Source organism: Apodemus sylvaticus, chromosome 9 (assembly GCF_947179515.1).
Source record: "Apodemus sylvaticus chromosome 9, mApoSyl1.1, whole genome shotgun sequence".
NCBI classification, from domain to species: Eukaryota; Metazoa; Chordata; class Mammalia; order Rodentia; family Muridae; genus Apodemus; species Apodemus sylvaticus.
The window spans coordinates 90,952,707-90,974,430 of record NC_067480.1 but is presented as its reverse complement, the minus strand read 5'-3'; the positions used below and the strand labels follow the sequence as shown (position 1 = coordinate 90,974,430).

General features: G+C 39.3%; 1 protein-coding gene across 2 annotated transcripts in view; it reads left to right on the top strand.

The window, feature by feature from the left end:
• Positions 1–21,724, top strand: part of Kcnq5 (potassium voltage-gated channel subfamily Q member 5) — a 557,693-nt gene that overhangs the window by 466,513 nt on the left and 69,456 nt on the right. For both annotated transcript variants that reach the window (XM_052192554.1, XM_052192553.1), the window contains 2 exons: positions 3,337–3,432; positions 16,990–17,084. In XM_052192554.1, coding sequence (XP_052048514.1) covers positions 3,337–3,432; positions 16,990–17,084 — 191 coding nt within the window. The remainder of the gene's footprint in view (positions 1–3,336; positions 3,433–16,989; positions 17,085–21,724) is intronic.

Genomic DNA, 21,724 nt, shown 5'->3' with positions numbered 1-21,724 from the left:
TGGCTGTTTCCATACTGCTGAGGTCCCTTGCCACAACTGGGCTGCACCTTCACCAATCTGTAGCCTTTCTTGGGCTCTCCTTAGATACTCCATCCTTGCCACATAGGTCCCAGTGACACACTTCCTCCACCGAGGCCACACCTCCTAATCCTTCTGAGATAGTGTCACTCCCTAATGACTAAAGCATTCAAATACACAAACTCATGGAGACCATTCTTATTCAAATCAACACAGAAAGGTGAAGAGGATGGTGAGCCCCCACCCAGGAAACTCAGTGGCCATGGTGTCCTATCTTACCTTGACAGTAGAAGAACTCTGTTGCACCTCACAGGATCAACAAGCCGCTTATTCCAAACTCCAGTGTAGGCTACATCCTCCAGCTCCCCCTCCCCCGCCCCAGGATCTAGGCTACTGAGCTCCTGCAGGCTGACCAGACTTCCCTACAGCAGCCTCTCACACCAGCCTTGCTCACTCCTGGATCCCCTAGCTATAAGTTGCTTTTATTATGAAGAAATTGGGGTTCAGAGATTGAATCCCTTAGCTATCCAACTGGCTTAAGTTTAAGGCAACCAAGTAGTTCTGTTTGATTTCAAATATCAACTATTCCACAAACACATATTAGCTACTATCTGCAATCATTAAAAATATTAACAAATATAGTAGATAAAAAGTAATCTAAACAAGTATTAGAAGCCAGCATGTGGGTGGTTGCAATGTTGAGGGTGAAACCTGGTCTCTTTGAAGTTGAATGGTAAGGGAGGCGTAAACATTTAAAATTTTTGTCAAGGTTATTTTTTTCCCACTTGGCATTTATGTGCCATTTATTGGCCTAGAATCAAGTCTTAAAACCTAAAATTTTAATTTCTGTTAACCTTGAAAATTAATGAAAATCAATTTGAAGGAATTTGCTTCTATTACCAGGATTGGAAGAGATGGCAAACATATTAAAAGATGGAGCCATGTTGCATCTGTGTTTATAGCATCACAGACGTCTGTGTAGAGATGCCAACTGTATGTGAATAGAGGCGGTGGGGGGGGGATCGAAATAGGGAGCAGATCTGCTTAATAATACCTGTAATGTGCAGTCTGGCACAGGGACATGTAGTAAACAGTTGCTAGCTACTAAAATATGCTTCAAAGTAATACCATGTGATTTTTAGCATCATTTTCTGTTGCTTAGTAGATATTAAATTATTCTGTGTAGGGTTTCTGTTTGATTTCAAAAGGAGATTAACTCTGAAGATCCTTATTCATATATTTAGTGCTCAAAATGATGGCTATTGCTTTAGTTCAATGTTCATTTTAAAAGTCCGAATTATGATCAGAGCAAGTAATACATAAATAAAACTTGAAAAAAAATTTTGTATTATAAAGCTATTGTGTGTTCTCTTCTACATGTTTATACTAATTAGGAAATAAAGGTAGGAGAAGAATCAGCTGATCTTTCCCCCCAAATAGTCTCATTTAACAAACAAACAGTTTCAAATGACTAGAGCTGATCTGGATTTGCAAGTGGAGAAAGACCATTTGTGATTCCAAGTGGAGAAATAGTATTTAAATCTACAAACCAGAGCGTACAAAGCAGCTTTTATAAAGCTTAGCTTGTGTAATCACAACCTGTATGAAATGGAGATACTGGGCAGTACAAGACCTACACTGAAAGAGAAAAAACAGAGCCAATGATTTAATTGCGCATTTCAGAGCAGTCATTCATTCTAATTAATAGTAGAGGAGAACAGTGCATACTAGTAGCAAATAGTATTACCTTACAATTCTGTATTTTAAACACGATTGCACTACCTAATGTCTGGTTATTTATTGTCACCAATGTGCTCAGAATTGTGAAGTCTCAAGATAAGATGGAAGGTCAAGGGCTATCTAGGCCCAAAAGTATCTTAGTCAAGTTGTCACATGGCTGAGACTTAATACCTTCTATAAGTGAGATAAACTAAAATATTTTTTTAAACCCACCACTTCTCCAAGAGGCATCTCACCTTTTAGATAATGACAGTTGGGCAATTCTTGCCTGCAGAAGATACTGACATAGTGCTGAGAAGATACCCAACTCTAACCTAAGGGTTAGACTCCTTGAAGTTTAATAAAAGACAAATAATTTATAGCTAGCAAGTGAAAGCTAGACTTGAAAGCACTGGAGCTCCCAGCATCATACTAATGAAGTCAAGAACACAGGCAAAGCCCAGAGACTGGATTCAGCAAGCTCTGAATGTGAACCCAAGGTTGAGACAAAAGGCATCTTGATTTCACAGACGCCAGCCCTAAACAAACTAAAAAGAGAAGTAAGCCTCGAAGAACGAGATTGTTTGTGGTTTAAGATGATAAGCAAAAAGAACTCAAACTAGCAGCAGCAACAAAGCACCTAGGACTAGAGATGGCTCCGCAGTTGAGTGTTTGCCCACTCTTGTAGAAGAAAGCCTAGGCTCCATTCCTAGCACCCACATTGCACACAGCATTCAACACCCTTATCTCCAGTTCCTGTCACATGCATGCATATACATATGCACGTAATTTAAACTATAATAAACCTTTAAAAGAACAAAATAAACTTAAAAATGACATAAACGAAGGAGGGTATATTAATCTTTCTAACCCCACATTCCAAATAGGCAAGCCAAAACCAGGATAGTTGTTGAACTAAACAACATGCTGAAAGGGCCAGGTTGAAAGTGAGGAAACCAGGGATGGGTTTGTCAGTGAGTCATGCTCTTGGTTTTGTTGTTGTTTTAGGATTATTTATTTGGTTTTTGTTTTCATACAGACTGGCCAGATCTCCAGCTCCAAACCTGATAGCCTCTTTTTAATGGCTACAGCTAGAATAGATCTAAACCTACCCACTCCCCCTAATTTTTCCCAAATTTTGTTCATGATGGATGATGTACAATCCCAGAGTCTTATCAATGTTAAAAGTTAAACATGATATCTACAAGAGCAAGATTTTACATCTCCCAAATTCAAAACCCAGCCCAGTCCAAAGCAGAGTTCATGCGCCTAAGTTATATCATTTAAGACCACTTGCTTGGATTTAATGTTCATTTCTATCTCTAAGCATGATGTTTCTTCTGATACCTGAAATTAATTAATAATAATTCCCAGTTGATTTACTACAGAACAAAAGGCATTATCTTTGGGCAGTATTAACCAATAGCTCGCCATTACCTGACAGTATTATAACAAAGATAAAAAGTGGGTTTTTTTTTAATAAGCAATACATTGATTATCAATGGATTACATATTTTTTTTGTCTTTTTTTTCAATTTGTTGTAGAAGTGTTTAAGATATTTGTTCCTTAAAATGCTGCTATTTTGTATTTTGTTCCAGGGCATTCTTGGCTCAGGTTTTGCTTTAAAAGTGCAGGAACAGCACCGCCAGAAGCATTTTGAGAAAAGAAGGAACCCAGCTGCCAACCTCATCCAGGTAGATGTCAGCGTGTAGGCAGAAGGCAAATCTGCCTCCAGAACTGTTTCTTGGGTCATTTTCCAATCATTGTGCTTCATTGCATCCTAGAGCTATTTACTATTTGGCCTTTTTAAAAAGTCAAACTTTAATGAACTGTCTTGAGTTTGGGCAGGTGTTGTCCCTCTCCCAAATAACAACAACAAAGTGTGTTTTCTGGATAATGGCCTATGTATTATTGAGTCATTAACCAGCACCACCAACCCTGTGTAGAGGTCACCAGTCCTGTCACTCTTGGAAGGACCTAATGCATTTTATGAATCACTGTATGAAGCATAATTGGTCATTAAGTGATGGAGCAGAGTGCAGTATCATCCCTGGTACCCTGTGACTTTTGCTAGCCTGTTCTATATTACTGTTGTGAAGAACATATAGGTATAGAGTGTTGAGGCTTAGTGTCTGTAGAATTGCTTTTAATGCTATGCAGGGAGATGTCTGAAGTGTATTAATGCTTGAAAATATTAGGTAATAAGCATATTGCTTGAAGCTAGTGCGCAATACATGGGTTTTGTGTTAGCATTTCATTTTTTTCAACAACTCGGGATTTGTGTTAACATTTTTCTAAAATATTTTTCTTTTTGCCATTCACTTTTGTTTGGTTGGTTTTGTTTGCTTGTGGTTTTGCTTTGTTTTGGTAGGTGGTAGTTTTGTTTGGGGGGGGGTTGTTTTGGTTTGGTTTTGGTTTGGATCTGCACGAGTGGTACTGTAGAGAATATGACTCTCTCACATGTCTTTGGGGAATAGCACTTGTTTAAGAATCACAAGGTATTTCTTTCCTATATCAATGATATGAAGTCATTATTGTACTAACAGCACAATGGTCCTACAACCTAAGGTTCTCTCTCTGCCTGACAAGTAGTTGAACCTCCAGGGTTTGAACCTAAGGATGCTGGGATGCATATATGAGACACTAGGGGAGCTGTTTCCATGGCGATATAGCAAGCACATTAATTTAGATCTCAGATTGGCGTGACTAAACTACTTAGTTGCAACCACTGTGAACTGTTCCATTAGCTTTTGCCTCTGTCTCTGGCATGCAGTACATGCAACAGAAATGAAACTAGAAAGGAAACTGTGTGGCTTAATTATATCCTGAAGGAAATCTGAATCTAAAGACTAAATAAGAGCCCTAGATTTAAACATGTTGTTTTACAGCTCTTTACAAGCCATGGACCATTGGACATGAATTCCAAGGCAAACCATTGACAGACACTATTTTTATAAGGGTTTAAAAAATAAATAAAGGCCAGTTGGTGGTGGTACATGCCTTTAATCCCAGGACACAGGGGCAGGCAGATCTCTGTGAGTTCAAGGTCAGCTTGACCTACATATCTAGTCTCAGGATAGCCAGGGCTATACAGAGAAACCCTGTCTCAAAAAAAAAAAAGACAAAAGATAAATAAATGAGGCTTGGAAATATGGCTGATCAGTGAAGATTGCTGGTTGATACTCCAGAGGACCCTGGTTCAATTCTCATCACCCCCATGATGGCTATTGTCTATCTGTAATTCTGGCTTCCTCTGGCCACTGCATGCACCAGGCACACACATGGTCCACAGATATACATGCAAACACAACACCCATACATATGAAAATAAATAAACAAAACTATTCTTCAAAGATCACAAATGAATAAGTAAAAATGCTTTCTTGCAGGAAAAGTCCTTAAGTTAATAGATGCTTAAGTTCTTTCACCAGGAACTGAGAATGTAGTTCAATGATAAGTACTTCTGTTGCCTGTATAAGGCTCTGGGTTGAATCTCCAGGATTTAAAAGTCTGAAACCAAACCATAGTCAACATAATGATAGAAGCACACACTATAGGCACACAGGATACTCATCTTTGCCTCTGTGTGCACTCCATACTGAAGTGCATGTGCTTTTCTGGTACCTACAGAGTTTTTGTTTTGTTTTCATTTGTAATAGGGCTACAAGCCCTATTAATGTATAGAACCAATAAAACATCTCCCAGAGGGCTGAAGAGATGGCTCAGCGCTTAAGAGCACTGACTGGTCTTGCAGAGGTACTGAGTTCAATTTCCAGCAACCACATGGTGGCTCACAACCAACTGTAATGGGGTCTGATGCCCTCTTCTAGTGTATGTCTGAAGACAGTTGCAGTGTACACATATAAATAAAATATATAAATAAATCTTAAAAAAAAAAAGGAAACATCTCCTAGACTATGAGCTGTTCTATTGAAAAGCAAAGCCTTGCAAAAGTCTCCTGGGCACATCAACTGGGACAATCCAGAGCCGTGCTGCCAGTACAGTGGCCATTAGCTCCATGTCACCATTTAGAGCTAAGTGAATTAGAGATTAAAAACTGACATCTATGATGAGACTAACACATATCAAGCTATGGTGCATAGGACGTATCTCCAAGAGTCACAGCGGGGACTTCCCTCATCGGTTGTGTCCTTATCAACTACTGACTCATGAGGAATGGTTTCCAACTGAACTTCAAAACAAATTGTTTTCCCTGCAGCAAATCCTTAGAGAAGTGGAACTTACATGTCTATTGGAAAGCAAGACAACCCATAGGAGGTGTGGATGTCAACGCGACAGTTTAGCTCAGGGGCCTTGAGCTCCATTTTATGCAACTTGAGTATGCAACGTATTTTGTGATTAGGAAGTAAACTTGTAAAAATGAAAGTAATAAAGGGAAGTCATTACTCTTAAAACTCCACATCATTTGAGCACAAACTATAAGACTTAAAATGTTTAAGAATACCTTAAATTCTATTCTTTAGTTTCGGGAATCAAAAATCGAATTTGCTAACTTAGGAAGTGGCTGACTGCTCATTCTAATAAAGTGTATTTATTTAAGCTGCATAAGAGTAATATAATATTTATTTGATCATTGCATCCCCCTTATGTAGTCTTTGAACAGGATCCAGGGGTTAAGCTAGATAATGTAGAAGTCTATTTTTTAATTGAGATATGAATTTTTTATAGATGTATTTATTATTATATGCGAGTGCATTGTAGCTGTCTTTAGACACACCAGAAGAGGGTGTCAGATTTCATTATGGATGGTTGCTGGGATTTGAACTCAGGACCTTCAGGAGAGCAGTCAGTGCTCTTACCTGCTGAGCCATCTCTCCAGCCCCAAGATATGAATTTTTGAAGACTAGAGCAGGTTGAAAAGCAAACTTCATTTGCTCATCCTTTGTCTTACTCCATAAACCTGGCTGAATATGCAAAGCATAAAAACCAAAGAGCCACACTCTTGCCACCACAGCAAGTGAGATGTTCAAATTGACTTGTCATTTGGTGGTGAAAGAACTAAATTAACCCAGCATCTCAGGGATTTAGAGGGGAAAAAAAGTTTAAAATCCTAGAAGCTCGAAGCAAATTTAGCTCTGTCAATATCTTTTCGGGATTCATTTAAATTAACTTTTCAAGTGTAGCAGTCTGGGAAAAGAAATCAGCTCTCAGTAACATTCTGAATACCTGCCCAAATGTCACAACTATTATTAATAATGCCTAAGACTCGAGGAGTCTTTTTTAGTTTGCAGAGTGCTTCCCACACATTATTCCACTTGATCATCAAGACGGCCTAGTCAGAGCTAGGTCTAAATCCTGGCTTTTTGAGTCCAAATCCAATTTTGGAAATTTTCATACATGTATACAAAGTACCTTGATCAGATTTACCCCAACTTCCTCCATTCTACTCACCCTGCCCCCCACCAACACATCTCCCTCTCAACTTGCTTTTCTACAACCCACTGAGTCCAATTAGTGATGCCCATATGTGCCTGAGCATTGGGTCATCCAGTGGAATTATGGAATTATTATCCACCCAAAGAAAATGGATAGGTTATAATTTTTAAGTGGTTTGATCTTCTACAAATAATCATAGCTGCTGCTGTGAGGTCATAGGTACAGTGTTTATGTTGTGTCCCGAGGAAATCATTACACAGCCTCTTCCCCGTCTTCCAGTTGAGATACTTGTGTTAGTTGGTATCTAATCCTTTCTGCCCCCACTTCTTTATTATTCCCTGAGCCTTGCGGCCAATCATAGATAGGACTCAAACTTCAACATTGTGCCCTCCACAGGTGTTACTGTGCTTTTGGGTAGATACCAACAAATCCATCATAGGTTCATAATAAAAACTTATTCTGGAGATATTGTACCAATTCAGTATGGAGTAATGCTAAAAGCAAAATCAACAACCCACCGAACTTTTGTAAAACCATCCCTGATAGACCAGTGAGAATGTGGGATGGAAGGTTATCCTGCTGCCATTAAGAAGCTATCAAATCCCAAAGAAAGCAAGCTACATAGATAAGTTTTAGCTTTATCTGGTGAAATAACTTGGTTGGTCTTCTCTCAGCAACCATAAAGGAAAAATACTAATCAGTAGGCGACAGGTTAGCTTCTTGAGTCAAATCCAATACGCCTTAATTTAATTTTATTTTATTTTTAGAAACTTTCATTCATGTATACAAAGTATCTTGTAGCCAAAGTACCACCCTGACTTCCTTCTTTCTACTGACTCTGCCCTCCACCAACACATCTCCCTCTCAACTTTCTTTTCTACAACCCACTGAGTCCAATTCATGACGATTATACATGCCGATTATACAAGTTGATGCACCGTCTCTCATGCTAAGGTCACAGAGAGCAGATTCAGAAATAGGATAGATAGAAAAGTATGAAAGCAGAAAAGAAAATAGGTTGTAACAGCATCTTGGAAAATGAAATAGAAAGGCAAGAAGGAAAGAAAGAAAAGAAGGAAGGAAGGAAGGAAGGAAGGAAGGAAGGAAGGAAGGAAGGAAGGAAGGAAGGAAGGAAGGAAGGAAGGAAGGAAGGAAGGAAGGAAGGAAGGAGAAAGAAAGAAAGAAAAAGAAAGAAAGAAAGAAAGAAAGAAAGAAAGAAAGAAAGAAAGAAAGAAAGAAAGAAAGAAAGAAAGAAAGAAAGAAAGAAAGAGAAAGGAAGGAAGGAAGGAAGGAAGGAAGGAAGAAAGAAAGAAAGAAAGAAAGAAAGAAAGAAAGAAAGAAAGAAAGAAAGAAAGAAAGAAAGAAAGAAAGAAAGAAAGAAAGAAAGAAAGTGATTCAAAAGAAGGATCATTTGAGGTCCAAGGCCCAGCTAACACAGGTATCTCAAACAGAGTACAGGGAAACTAAAGAGAGGGTTTTAGCATAGAAATAGTATACTATGATTTTCTAGAACTGGAGGGCAGGAGTAGTCACTGTAAATGACCCAAAAATGCCTGCACTATGAACCAAAGTCTTCATACCAAGATTATGACAGAGAGACATCAGAATGCTCTGATAAATCAAGCTTCTTATATGCTTTCTGAGCTGAGCATATCCAAAGGGTGAATATCAACAGACACTGGATATTTCACAAGAAACCCAACACTTAGAACTCACAGAAACAAATTGATTAGGGAGAAAAAGTACTTACAAACCTAGTATTCTACACCAAGTCAAACCATTCATGGAGTGTGAAAACAATACAAAGATGTTTAAAAGCATTCAAGAGCCCCAAAATTTACCTATTGTCCTAGGTAAATAAGGACAAATCAAAAAAATCAGAAGCAAAGATGAGACATGAACAGTCTATTTTATTTGTCTTCCTTAATCAAAAAAATGGCTAATAACTGCCCATGAAATAAGAGCATAGATCTTAAAAGAAGGGATTCTTTTCTTTTTTTCTTTATATTTATTTATTTATTTTTTATTTATTTACATTTCAAGTGTTATACCCTTACCCAGTTCCCCACCTCCCAGAAATTCACTATCCCATTCCCTATTCTCCCCCTTCTATGAGGTGTTCCTCCACCCACCCACTTCCACCTCCCCACCCTTGATTCCCTTACATTGGGGCATCTATCAAACTTTCATAGGACCAAGGACCTCTCCTCCCATTGATGCCTGACAAGGCCTCTGCTACATATGCATGTATATGTGTACTCCTTGGTTGGTGGCTTAGTCCCTGGGAGCTCTGGGAGTACTGGGTGGCTCATATTGTAGTTCCTCCTATGGCGCTGCAAACCTCTTCAGTTCCTTGGGTCCTTTCTCTAGCTCCTCCATTGGGGACCCAGTGCTCAGTTCAATGGCTGGCTGAGAGTGTCCCCCTCTGTATTTGTCATGCACTAGGAGAGGCTCCCAGGTCACAGCTCTATCCAGCTCTAGTCAGCAAGCACTTGTGGGCATCAATTATAGTATCTGGGTTTTGTAATTATATATAGGATGGATCCCTAGGTGGAGTAGTCTCTGAATGGTCTTTCCCTCAGACTCTGCTCCACACTTTGTCTCTGTATCTCCTTCTGTGGGTATTTTTCCCCTTCTAAGAAGGACCAGAGTATCCATACTTTGCTCTTCCTCCTTTTTGGGCATCATTTGATATGTGAAAAGCATCTTGGGTATTCCAAGCTTCTGTGCTAATACCCACTTATCAGTGAGTGCATACCAAGTGTGTTCTTTTGTGATTGGCTTACCTCACTCAGGATGATATTTTCCAGTTCCACTCATTTGCCTAAGAATTTCATGAATTCGTTGTTTTTAATAGCTGAGTAGTATTCCGCTGTGTAAATATACCACATTTTCTGTATCCATTCCTCTATTGAGGGACATTTAGGTTCTTTCCAGTTTCTGGGTATTATAAATAGGGCTGCTATGAACATAGTGGAGCATGTGTCTTTATTACATGGTGGAGAATCTTCTGGGTATATTCCCAGGAGTGGTGTAACAGGGTCCTCTGGGTAGTATTATGCCCTAAAGAAATGTTCAACATCTTTAGTCATCAGGGAAATGCAAGTCAAAACAACCCTGAGATTTCACCTCATACCAGTCAGAATGGCTAAGATCAAAAGCTCAGAAAACAGCAGGTACTGGTGAGGATGTGGAGAAAGAGGAACACTCCTCCACTGCTGGTGGGATTGCAAGCTGGTACAACCACTCTGGAAATCAGTTTGGCAGTTTCTCAGAAAACTTGGCATAATACTACCAGGAGACCCTGTTAAAAGTAGGGATTCTTAAAGGTAGAGAGGAAAGCTAGCATATGATCCAGTGACCCACCCATGAGTATATATCAGAAGGTACCTAGATCAATACACTACAGAGATGTTTGCACACATCATGTTTGTTGCAGCACTATTTACAATAACCAAGATACAAAGCCAATCTAGTATCCATCAACAGAAGAATGAATAAGAAAAATATGATATATGTATATATGCACACACACACAGTTTTTGTTCAGCCATGAAAATCCAAATTATATCATTTGTAGGAAAAGGGATGAGGCTAGAAACCATCCAACTAAACACAACAAGCTATTCTTCAAGAAGAGCTTATATTTAAACAAATGAACTGATAAATACATGTATATCATGAATGTAAAGAAATAAAAAGAACCATTAGAGAAAGAGGGGAGTCATGAGATGGATAAGAGGGAACAAAAGAGCATCATGGAAAGCTGACCATGAGACAAACACTTGATATGCACACATGAAGGTGTCATAACACAAAGTGCTATTTAGTATATCCATTCCTAAAACAATATAAGGAGGTCAAAGGGATACAAATTGGAAAGGAAGAAATCAAACTATCACTATTTGCAGATGACATGATAGTATACTTAAGTGACCCAAAAAACTCTACTAGAGAACTGCTACAGCTGATAAACAACTTCAGCAAAGTGGCTGGCTACAAAATCAACGCAAGCAAATCAGTAGCCTTTATATACTCCAAGGATAAGCAGACTGAGAAAGAAATTAGGGAAATTACACCCTTTACAATAGCCACAAACAGCATAAAGTATCTTGGGGTGACTCTAGCCAAACAAGTGAAAGATCTGTATGACAAGAACTTCAGATCTCTGAAGAAGGAAATCGAAGAAGATCTCAGAAAATGGAAAAATCTTCCATGCTCCTGGATTGGCAGGATTAATATAGTTAAAATGGCCACCTTGCCAAAGGCAATCTACAGATTCAATGCTATCCCCATAAAAATCCCAACCCAGTTCTGCATAGAGCTGGAAAGAGCAATTCTCAAATTCATCTGGAATAACAAAAAACCCAGGATGGCTAAAACTATTCTCAACAATAAAAGAACTTCAGGGGGATTCAGTATCCCAGACCTCAAACTTTATTACAGAGCAATAGTGATAAAAACTGCATGGTATTGGTACAATGTCAGGCAAGTGGATCAATGTAATAGGATTGAAGACCCAGAAATGAACCAACGCACCTATGGTCACTTGATCTTTGACAAAGGAGCTTAAAGCATCCAGTGGAAAAAAGATAGTCTTTTCAACAAATGGTGCTGGTTCAATTGGAGGTCAGCATGCAGAAAAATGCGAATCGATCCATTCTTATCTCCTTGTACTAAACTCAACTCCAAATGGATCAAGGACCTCCACATAAAACCTGACACACTGAAACTAATAGTAAAGAAACTGGGGAAGACCCTTGAGGACATGGGCACAGGGGAAAAGTTCCTGAATAGAACACCAATAGCTTATGCTCTAAGATCAAGAATTAACAAATGGGACCTCATAAAACTACAAAGTTTCTGTAAGGCAAAGGACACTGTCAAAAGGACAAAACGTCAACCGTTTCGATTGGGAAAGGATCTTCACCAACCCTAAATCCGACAGAGGGCTAATATCTAATATATACAAAGAACTCAAGAAGGTAGAACCCAGAGAACCAAATAACCCCATTAAAAAGTGGGGTAAGGAACTAAACAAAGAATTTTCACATGAAGAACTTCAGAGGGCTGAGAAACACCTTAAGAAACGTTCAACATCATTAATCATTAGGGATATGCAAATCAAAACAACCCTGAGATTTCACCTCACACCAGTCAGAATGGCTAAGGTCAAAAACTCAGGAGACAGCAGGTGTTGGCGAGAATGTGGAGAAAGAGGAACCCTCCTCCACTGCTGGTGGGATTGCAAGATGGTGCAACCACTTTGGAAATCAGTCTGGCGGTTCCTCAGAAAACTGGGCATGACACTTCCTGAGGACCCTGCTATACCACTCCTGGGCATATACCTAAAGGATTCTTTAGCATGCAATAAGGACACATGCTCCACTATGTTCATAGCAGCCCTATTTGTGGTAGCCAGAAGCTGGAAAGAACCCATGTGTCCCTCAATGGAGGAATGGATACAAAAAATGTGGTATATTTACACAATGGAGTACTATTCAGCCATTAGAAACAATGAATTCATGAAATTCTTAGACAAATGGATGGAGCTGGAGAACATCATACTAAGTGAGGTAACCCAGTCTCAAAAGATCAATCATGGTATGCACTCACTGATAAGTGGATATTAGCCTAGAAACTTTGAATACCCAAGACATAATCCACATATTAAATAAGGTCCAAAAAGAATGGAGGAGTGGCCCCTGGTTCTAGAAAGACTCAGTGCAACAGTATAGGTGAATACCAGAACAGGGAAGTGGGTAGATGGAGGAACAGGGGGAGGGAAGAGGGCTTATGGGACTTGCGGGGAGTGGGGACCCAGAAAAGGGGAAATCATTTGAAATGTAAATATAAAATATATCAATAAAGAAAAAAATTTAAAAAAAGAAAAAGAAAGAAAGAAATTACACAAGAACTGAAGAGCATCAATGGAGAAGTGATTGCTCACTCTTTCAGGACTGATATTTTAAAACATGCACTATGAAAATGTAAGTTCAGTGTTAGTCTACCTCCGGACAGTCAGCTGAAATTTTCCGGACTATTTTTAGAGTCAAAGGAGTTATACTTGTACTGGTCTAAACAAAACAAGCTGAATCCTCCCCACACAGAGAGCTCTGCAGGCTTTGTACTTTCAACTCTAGACTAAAGTTCAAATTTGTTTGCCTGCCTACGCTAACCACAATCACCCAATAAATAGTAAGTTTGGTTTTTATTTGCACTCCATTAACTTGTCCTTCACAGTTACATATGCTTTGTGAATTGGTTAATTTGGATTCACGGGGATCCCTGGAAGGGACTATTTTATTTTCTAATCTGTGATTTGGACTTTAAATACAGGAACATCGGGTACCAGGGCATATGAATGGGAACTTGAATTTCAACTGCTAGGAGCAATTAGTGTAAATCAAGGGCAGAAGGAAGTTACTGAGAACACAAGATTATGTGGAATCACACATATAAGTAACATATACAGACTGAACAGGCTTTACTTAGGAAATATATGTTTTGTTCTTCCTATGGGGTTGCAATCCCCTTCAGCTCCTTCAGTCCTTCCCCTAGCTCTTCCACTGTGTTCCCCCATGTTCAGTCCAATGGTCGGCTACAAACATCCACATCTGTATTGGTCAAGTGCTAGTAGAACCTCTCAGGGGACAGTCTTACCAGTCTCCTGTCAGCAAATGCTTTTTAGCATCAACAATAGTGTTGGGGTTTGAAGTCTACAGATGCATGTGGAGGGGGCAAGGATGGAAGGTTGGTGAAGGGGAAACTGGGAAGGGGGATATCATTTGAAATTGAAATAAATAAAATGATTAATAAAGGAGGAAATATATCTATACATATATATAATGCATGTATATACATATATGTACATATATACATATGTATAATACATGCACATATGTGCATTTATGTATATACATATATACATATATACATATAAATATTTATGTATATAGACATATATGCATACATATATGTATACATATATTTGTGTAACAACAATTAATGAAAGAAGAGGCCATGGATTTCAAAGAAATCAAGGAAGGGTGTGTGAAAGGTATGGACAGAGGAGAGGAAAGGAAAGGAAAGGAAAGGAAAGGAAAGGAAAGGAAAGGAAAGGAAAGGAAAGGAAAGGAAAGGAAAGGAAAGGAAAGGAAAGAGGGAAATGCTATAATTGTCATCCCTAAAAATAAAGGCATAATAAAACAAACACGGCAGTAGAACAACTGACACTCTCTACCTCCATGTTAATCATTAACTGTCTGGAACATATATCCCCTGGCCCTTCTCTGTGTCTCACTTACAAGGCATCTTTTACAAGAGAAAATGGGACCAAGAGCTCAGACATTAAGCTCAATTTGATAGAAAAAGATCAAGAAACTAAGTCGTATTGTAAAAGCAAGCCTTCAATTTTCCATTCCCCCAATGGTTTATGACATTTAACAGGTACTATCTGACCCCCACCCTGTCCCTTTTCTTGGTGTATTGTTCTTCTGGGTTTTTTTTTCCCATTAATGTTGAATGGACTCAAGAGTGCCCATTATATCTAATTGTAGAAAAGTCTTACTTTCAGATCTGATCTCATAGATGCACCATGACTCTATGGAAACTGTTTAATTAGCATAGCCAACTACACTTTCCCATCAGCTGTGGATCACTGGGCCTCACTACAAAAGAAACGACCTTAGTAAGTCCACGCTGTAACCTCAGCACCTAGGAGGCTGGTGCTGGCAATCACCACACATTCAAGACCAGCTTGCAGTATAATGGTGAGACTTTGTCCCCAACTATCAAAATTGCTAATAATAGCAAGATGTCTGTGTTTTGTTGGTTATTTTAGTCACTCTAAAAACTTCATGTCAACAACCCAAACACTAAAATTTCAGGACAGTCAGATGGCAATTGCCTTACTGTCTATAAGACGTCAAGGTGCTTAGCACAAATTTCCACAGATGTATTGGGTAAGCATTCAGGTAAAGAATCCTGCTTGAAAAAAAATGTAAGAAACAAATAAAAGGAAACTTAATCCCTCAGGTTCTACTGTGTCTCTTTCTAGTTTTTCATCTCACTTACTGAATATTTCAGTGAAGTATAATGTGCAGGTAGAAACGAGTCCATTTCCTAAGAGAACTGTGCAGTCTCGATTAACCAGCACACAGGAAAACAAAACACGACTTCTTAGATACCCTCTCTCCATCACTATCCCACCAGGGGAAACTGCTATGCTACCTTTTGACAGAATAGAGTATTTTCTCATTTTCCCAACTTTACAAAAAGCGCTCCCCTGTGTCCTGTTGATAACACATGTCATTAGTCATAGGAAGCCCCTCCAAACTGTGAAGCACAGTTACAGTGAGCTGCTGCTGTGTAGACACATCATACCACGTGACCTTATTACAAGGCTTCTACTGACACTACCATTGTTAGATGTGCAGGAATTTCCAGCTGTAGTTAAATAGCCAAAATATATTGCATACCTTTTAGTAAACGTATTTAAGTATACGTGTTGTGGATGTTACCTGAGGATGACTATCCACATCATAATGTTTCCATACATCTAAAGTCAGTACTATCACCTGGCAGTTTTTCAAAGTCATTATTGAAATTTCTTTGTTGTCGTTCAACCCAATGATATTCCTAGAAAATAGAATGTAATTAGATCGCTTCTTTTCTTCACTGTATTTCAAAATGATGGTTCCACAATAGGAATGTGACCCCGTTTAGATGAGTTTGCCACAGAAGACGAAAAGCTCTAAGCGATGCATGACATCACTGGGTTCCTCTAAAGAAATTGGAGCAAATGCTCAGCCTTTTATTTGGAGTTATCTGCAGGCTTGATTCAAAATAAATAAATTTACCACACTCAGCATAGGAAAGGAAGTGCAGGTGATCCAAGCACAGTCATCAAACAGTTGGGGGGGGGGGAATCTCCAGTGGATGTTATAGGTTTTGACCTAGAGTCCATCAACTGAAAACACTATCTCAACCTTCGCAACCTTGACTGAAGCCCTTCACCTGACACTCCTTGTCTCATTCACACCTAGATTGTAAGGATCACACCACTTTATATGCCAGGTATAAAATGTAATGTAGACAATCCTACAGTTTACATCAAAGGCATATAAACATTTTCTTGGATGGTAATATTAACTCCTTGCATACTTTTGCAGTTATAATCTGAGCGAATATTTTCCCCGTATCTTGTTTTAGACATTTTTTGGTGATCACTGCCATTTTTTAAATTTTATTTTATTTTCCACTTACTCACTTTACATGCCATGTGTTACCTACCTCCCAGTCACTCACCCACAGTCCTCATCCCCTTCTCCTCTGAGCAGGTTTAGCGTTGGAAATGTGTAATCCAACTCACTGAATCCATTCATTAAATCACCACCACTTTCTAGAGGTTGGTAGTTTAGTAGTTCACTGGTTTTCATGGTGATTTCTTAAACTCTGTCCTGTCAAATAAGATATCTAAACAGCAGTCCCTGAAATGCACATTTGTGATCAGACAGTTGAACTGGAATCCAGAACATTAGTATGCATGTTGCCAGTTGATCATCCCTGATTTTGTATCAGATAATACACCCTTTTCCATTCACTATTTCTAAATTTGTCTTGTCTTATTGTTGAACACTTCTCTTTTAGAAAGGCATTCTGACATGGCAGAATATATGTAACAACCCATCGAAGAATGCCTAAGTAGCCCGTGTGTCTGCTTCTTCCTCTGGACATGTATCAGGGCTACACTTAAGGAGGAAAAGATTCGTAACCTACAGTAACCAAATAATTGTCCTTTTCTTTCCTTTCTGTTTCCTGCTCTTCCTTGTGCTCCTGTGCGCCACACACAGTGCGTCTGGCGTAGTTATGCGGCTGATGAGAAATCTGTTTCCATTGCAACCTGGAAGCCACATCTGAAGGCCTTGCACACCTGCAGCCCTACCAAGTAGGTATCCGTGGGACAGCTGGTGCTGGAGTTGTCTTTTCTAGTTTGATGAACAAACCATATGTGTGCAGAAAAGTCTCACTCCGGGACTTGTTTTACTTTCTCTGTTGTTTTTAAAGATGTTGAAACTATTTAACAGCAACTCAACCATAAAACCACAAGGAATTGGCATTGTTCCTTAGCAACCGTAGGCCATAACCAAAGTCTTAAGGAATATGAGTTATATAGAGATATGGTAGTTTACTAATGTCTCGGCTTATGAAGCAACAGGTCTTGAAAAACAAAGATCACTTGACACATCATCTAATTTTACAAGGAGATTGCTTGGAATCTTACAAACACACAAACACACACACATACATACACAGAGAGACACACATGCACACATGTGCACACACACATGCATACATACACACACATACACACATACACACATACATCATAGTTCTCACCTCTGGGAAATTTTCTGGATATGTGTAAAAAAGGAAGACTATTTGGAAAGCTAATACAGGGTCTCTAATGACAGAAGGCAGTGGTCTATTGCGTGGGATTATCTCCTTGCCCACTAACTACAGTTTTGAATTAAAAGTCATTCCAAAGTCTAGAAAAACCATAATAATGAGTCAGTTTCTCTAAGTGCCTCATGTAGAATGTTGTTCAGATCCTACTCCTCTCCTCTTCCCTGTGTAAAGTGGGGGCAGAGGCGAAGAGGCTTGATTCAAATAACTGCCTCCATCCTGTTCCCTTGAGCCCATGAGCCACGCCTTCCCTCACTTCTCCCCACAACCTTCTGTTCCAGCCTCACTTACTGAAAAACAGCGAGTCATCCCAAAGAACCCAGCAGTCAAAGTCACTGGTACCATGCGTAGAACCTGAGTGTCCTGACATGAATCACCCCTGAGATACTTCATTGTTCTTGTGGTTCATAATCATTGCAGTTATTATTGTTGTTCTTTGATAAATCAGTGAAATGGGACAGAAAGTGTGTCCTTTACCCAAGAATAATATCCACTGCACACACACACACACACACACACACACACACACACTATCAGAACTATGCCCACAATTTTAATACACTCTCAGACTCCCTGAAGCCAAGTTCAGAACCTTTGCTTTAGAAAGAAAACCTTCTTCAGTCAAGTTTCTGTTTGTGAGATGAATAACTTACAATAAGTTACAGAATGGTTTTATTTAAAATTAACCAGCTTTCTGAATGCAAGGTGATGCAATGCAAAAGACTGAAACTTCTTTGCATCTGCATGGTAGGTTTCTCCTCAGCATTCAGTTTGCAAGAACTCTGAGCATCCACTCATCCATGTAGCCATCCTGCAAGTGCTCACTGAACACTTAGTGTGCACAAGATTGTGTTTCCGAGACAAAGCAGGAGGCAGTAAGGTGAAACCAGACGAAGTTGGCTCAGGAACTAGACAAACAAAGATGCTGAGAATAGACAGTAAAAGCAAATACTGTGAAATGCACATAAACTTTAAAGAGAAATGCAGACAGGAAAGCAACTTAAGGCTCATTGGGAGCTATGGTGTTAAAGAAATTATCATTGTCAACTCTACCATCACCACTGCTTACAATAACAATATTGTGGCTAAATAACACCAGACCAGTGCTCTGGTTTCCCCCATAGTTTTGAGAATGTGTTTAGTTGATCTCACTCCTCAAGCTCATATCAAAGAGTAGGGTGAAAGATGGATCTAAGAAACAACTCTTTGAGTTTGGGAAATGCAGAGAGAGTTGGCACCCTGAACCCCCTTCACACCTGCCAAGGTTATAAAGGAGAAGTTTCTTTCCCTTTCCAGGCCTTAGATTTCCTGGGATCTCCTGCACACTGTACATGAGAGATCTCAGCCACCTCTCTTTCCAAGCTTTGTTTTAATAAATTTAAATTATAATTTAATTTATAGGGGAAAGTCTTTTTCTGATTTTTCTTCTCAAAATGGGTGAAGGCTATACAAAGGGTAAAGCCCAGTGAAATATGGTATCTCAAAGAACTATTCAGATATTTTAAGAAGTTGTAGGAAATTATCAAGCTGCAGCAATGATATGGGGTACTTTGAGAAGTCACAACTTAGATGCCATCTAATAGAATGCCTTCCCATTTAGCTGAAACACTGAGACACACAAGAAATGAAGGCATCTTGTCTAAAGCTCATAATTCATTTGCTGATGTGCTCCCTTCCACCACGCCCTAATGAATGACTGCATGAATGTCACCCAACAGTGGGCTGTCAGATAGGTTTTCTGTGCACTTCATTTATAGCAAAGAAATTCATTCTTCATATAAGAGAAAAAAGTCTACCTCGGTAAGTGACTGAAGAACAAAGTCATATATTAATGCCTCCAGGGCTTGTTCCCAAAAGTCTGCCCAAGTCACAGGCACTGCAGCCATATTGGAATCAGCAACACTCTAGGAGATGGTGCCAAAGCTTCTTCAACCAGAACCATAGTTTCTTAACCAAACAGTGTGTGGTACTGCCCATGTGGGGGCAGTACTGGACTTGCCAAGTCATGTTGTGCTGTCTCAGATCTGCCACAGAGAACATATGTTTGAAAGTTGTGCACAGTTATTATAAATAGCATTGCTTCTATGGACTGTACTTTAAAGGGGGTTACTTAAAAGGACCTGATTACCCCCATCTCCCATCTGGGCCGTTATCAAATGCTATAAATGTACTCACTGGCTTATCATCATTTCTCTTCTTCTGCACGCACCTGAAGGAAAGAGCAAGGGGAGGCATCAAGCAGGTTTGTGATCTCTCTTCTGCTACATGTTTGTTTCTAAATCAGATGCCTAACCGGTGTTTTAAATGTGCCTCATGAGTAAAATCGATCAACAAATGCAAGATGATTAAAAGTGACCTTTCACAAGATTGCCTGCACAGTTTACTGGGCTTTATCGATTATTTTTTCCCTCTTTGGGAATAGAAGCATTTTTTTTTTCCTAACCCACTCAGTGCCTTTTAACAATCTGTAAGGCCTGGAATGTTCAGGGGCAAAATAATCACAGTCTTTGATTATTCTTGTCTGCCACTATCCCAAACAGAAGTCCTTCCCGAGTATTCAAATAGCGTTATCTAAAGGCCTAGTAGGAGAAAAGATATTGTTTCTGAATAGGCAGTAGTCTAGGGTAGACTTTGCTCTATTAGAGTGTTTTTCCCGAGATGAATTTTTCTCTTTTTTTTTGTTTTTTGTTTTTTTTATTTAACAAGAGGTACACTAAAGACAAGAGGCAAGAATCACCTCTGTGAGATATCTCCAGCCCAGGGAGCAATAAAGTTTACTTGGGTTATGAGTTCCACAGAGAAGATCTCATCTTCAGGAAGAAGTTCTCTCCCACAATTTCCCCAGATGCGTCGTGGCTGCTTCTCCTAGAAAGACCCAGAGGGAATAGAAGACAAGAGTAATAAGTAAGAAGGTCCAGGAAAGTTCTGGAAGTAGAAACAAAGTCTGAAAGCAAGGCTGTAGATCCCCACAGTGAAATATAAGTAGTAGCAGGCAAAAGCAACAGGAAATGGGAAACGTCTATATTTTTTCCTGTCATTGCTATTTGCTTCAGTACAAAGAAAGCAAGGTGCTCTCACACCCTGAGCCAGCTTCTACTGAGGGTCTATGAAGACATGAACTGTAAAATATTTATATGATACTTGACTAGTTCTGAAACTTCCTCTGGAGTGACAAGACTGTGTTAGCCATTTCTGCATTAATACTTAAAAAAAAAAATCCCAGACCAAGATGTCTATGCTGGCAGGTGCTTCGATATGAGCTCTGCCTCAATTTCTCCCTCTGTGCAGATGAGCCAATGTGTTCAGATCTCTCTCTTACATTAGAAGGAAAGACTTAAAGCAAAGGCTGCTGGCTATCCACGAGCGGTGATTGCAGAAAGTATTAAATATCCAATGATTTTTTCTTTTCAAAAAATACTTCTAACCAAGAAGAAATTTAGTCTTTGGGCCAAACCCCATCTTTGCATAGGCATCTGAAAGCTGAGTTTACTGTTTAGTGATATTTAAAAAGCTTGGCCTTGGAATGATATATCTACAGTTTATCCTGAATGTAATTTGTCTCCAGAGTCTAATAGCATGAGTTGAAGAACTAGTAGAAAGGGTCACCTTTCTTAGTTTCATTCTCCAAAATGAAACTTTGACAAGTGAAAAGGAAATTATAGATAATGTAGAGATGCTTGAATAAGCATGACCTCTTTAACAATCCTGAGACAGGGGTCACCTTGGGCCAGTAATAACAAGAACAGAAGACACATTTCCCAAGGTTAGTATATCAGAAAACTTATCGTGTCTGTCTAAAATGTTAAAATCTATTCAACAGACTTGTGACCGATGTTGCTAAAGTTAGTTCACGTGCAGACCTGAATGTGTGCAGAACCACCCAGCTAGGTTCATGACTTGATGGATGACATGGTGGAATTCTTTGCTTCTCTGCAGGCACTGAACATTTGACAAAAACAACCTTGAAACCAGTCAGTCCTATATCACCACCTCAATTTCTCAACTCTCTCTCTCTCTCTCTCTCTCTCTCTCTCTCTCTCTCTCTCACTCTCACTCTCACTCTCTCTCTTTCTCTCTCTCTCTCTCTAATTTAATTTATTTACTTATCCATTTTACATCCTG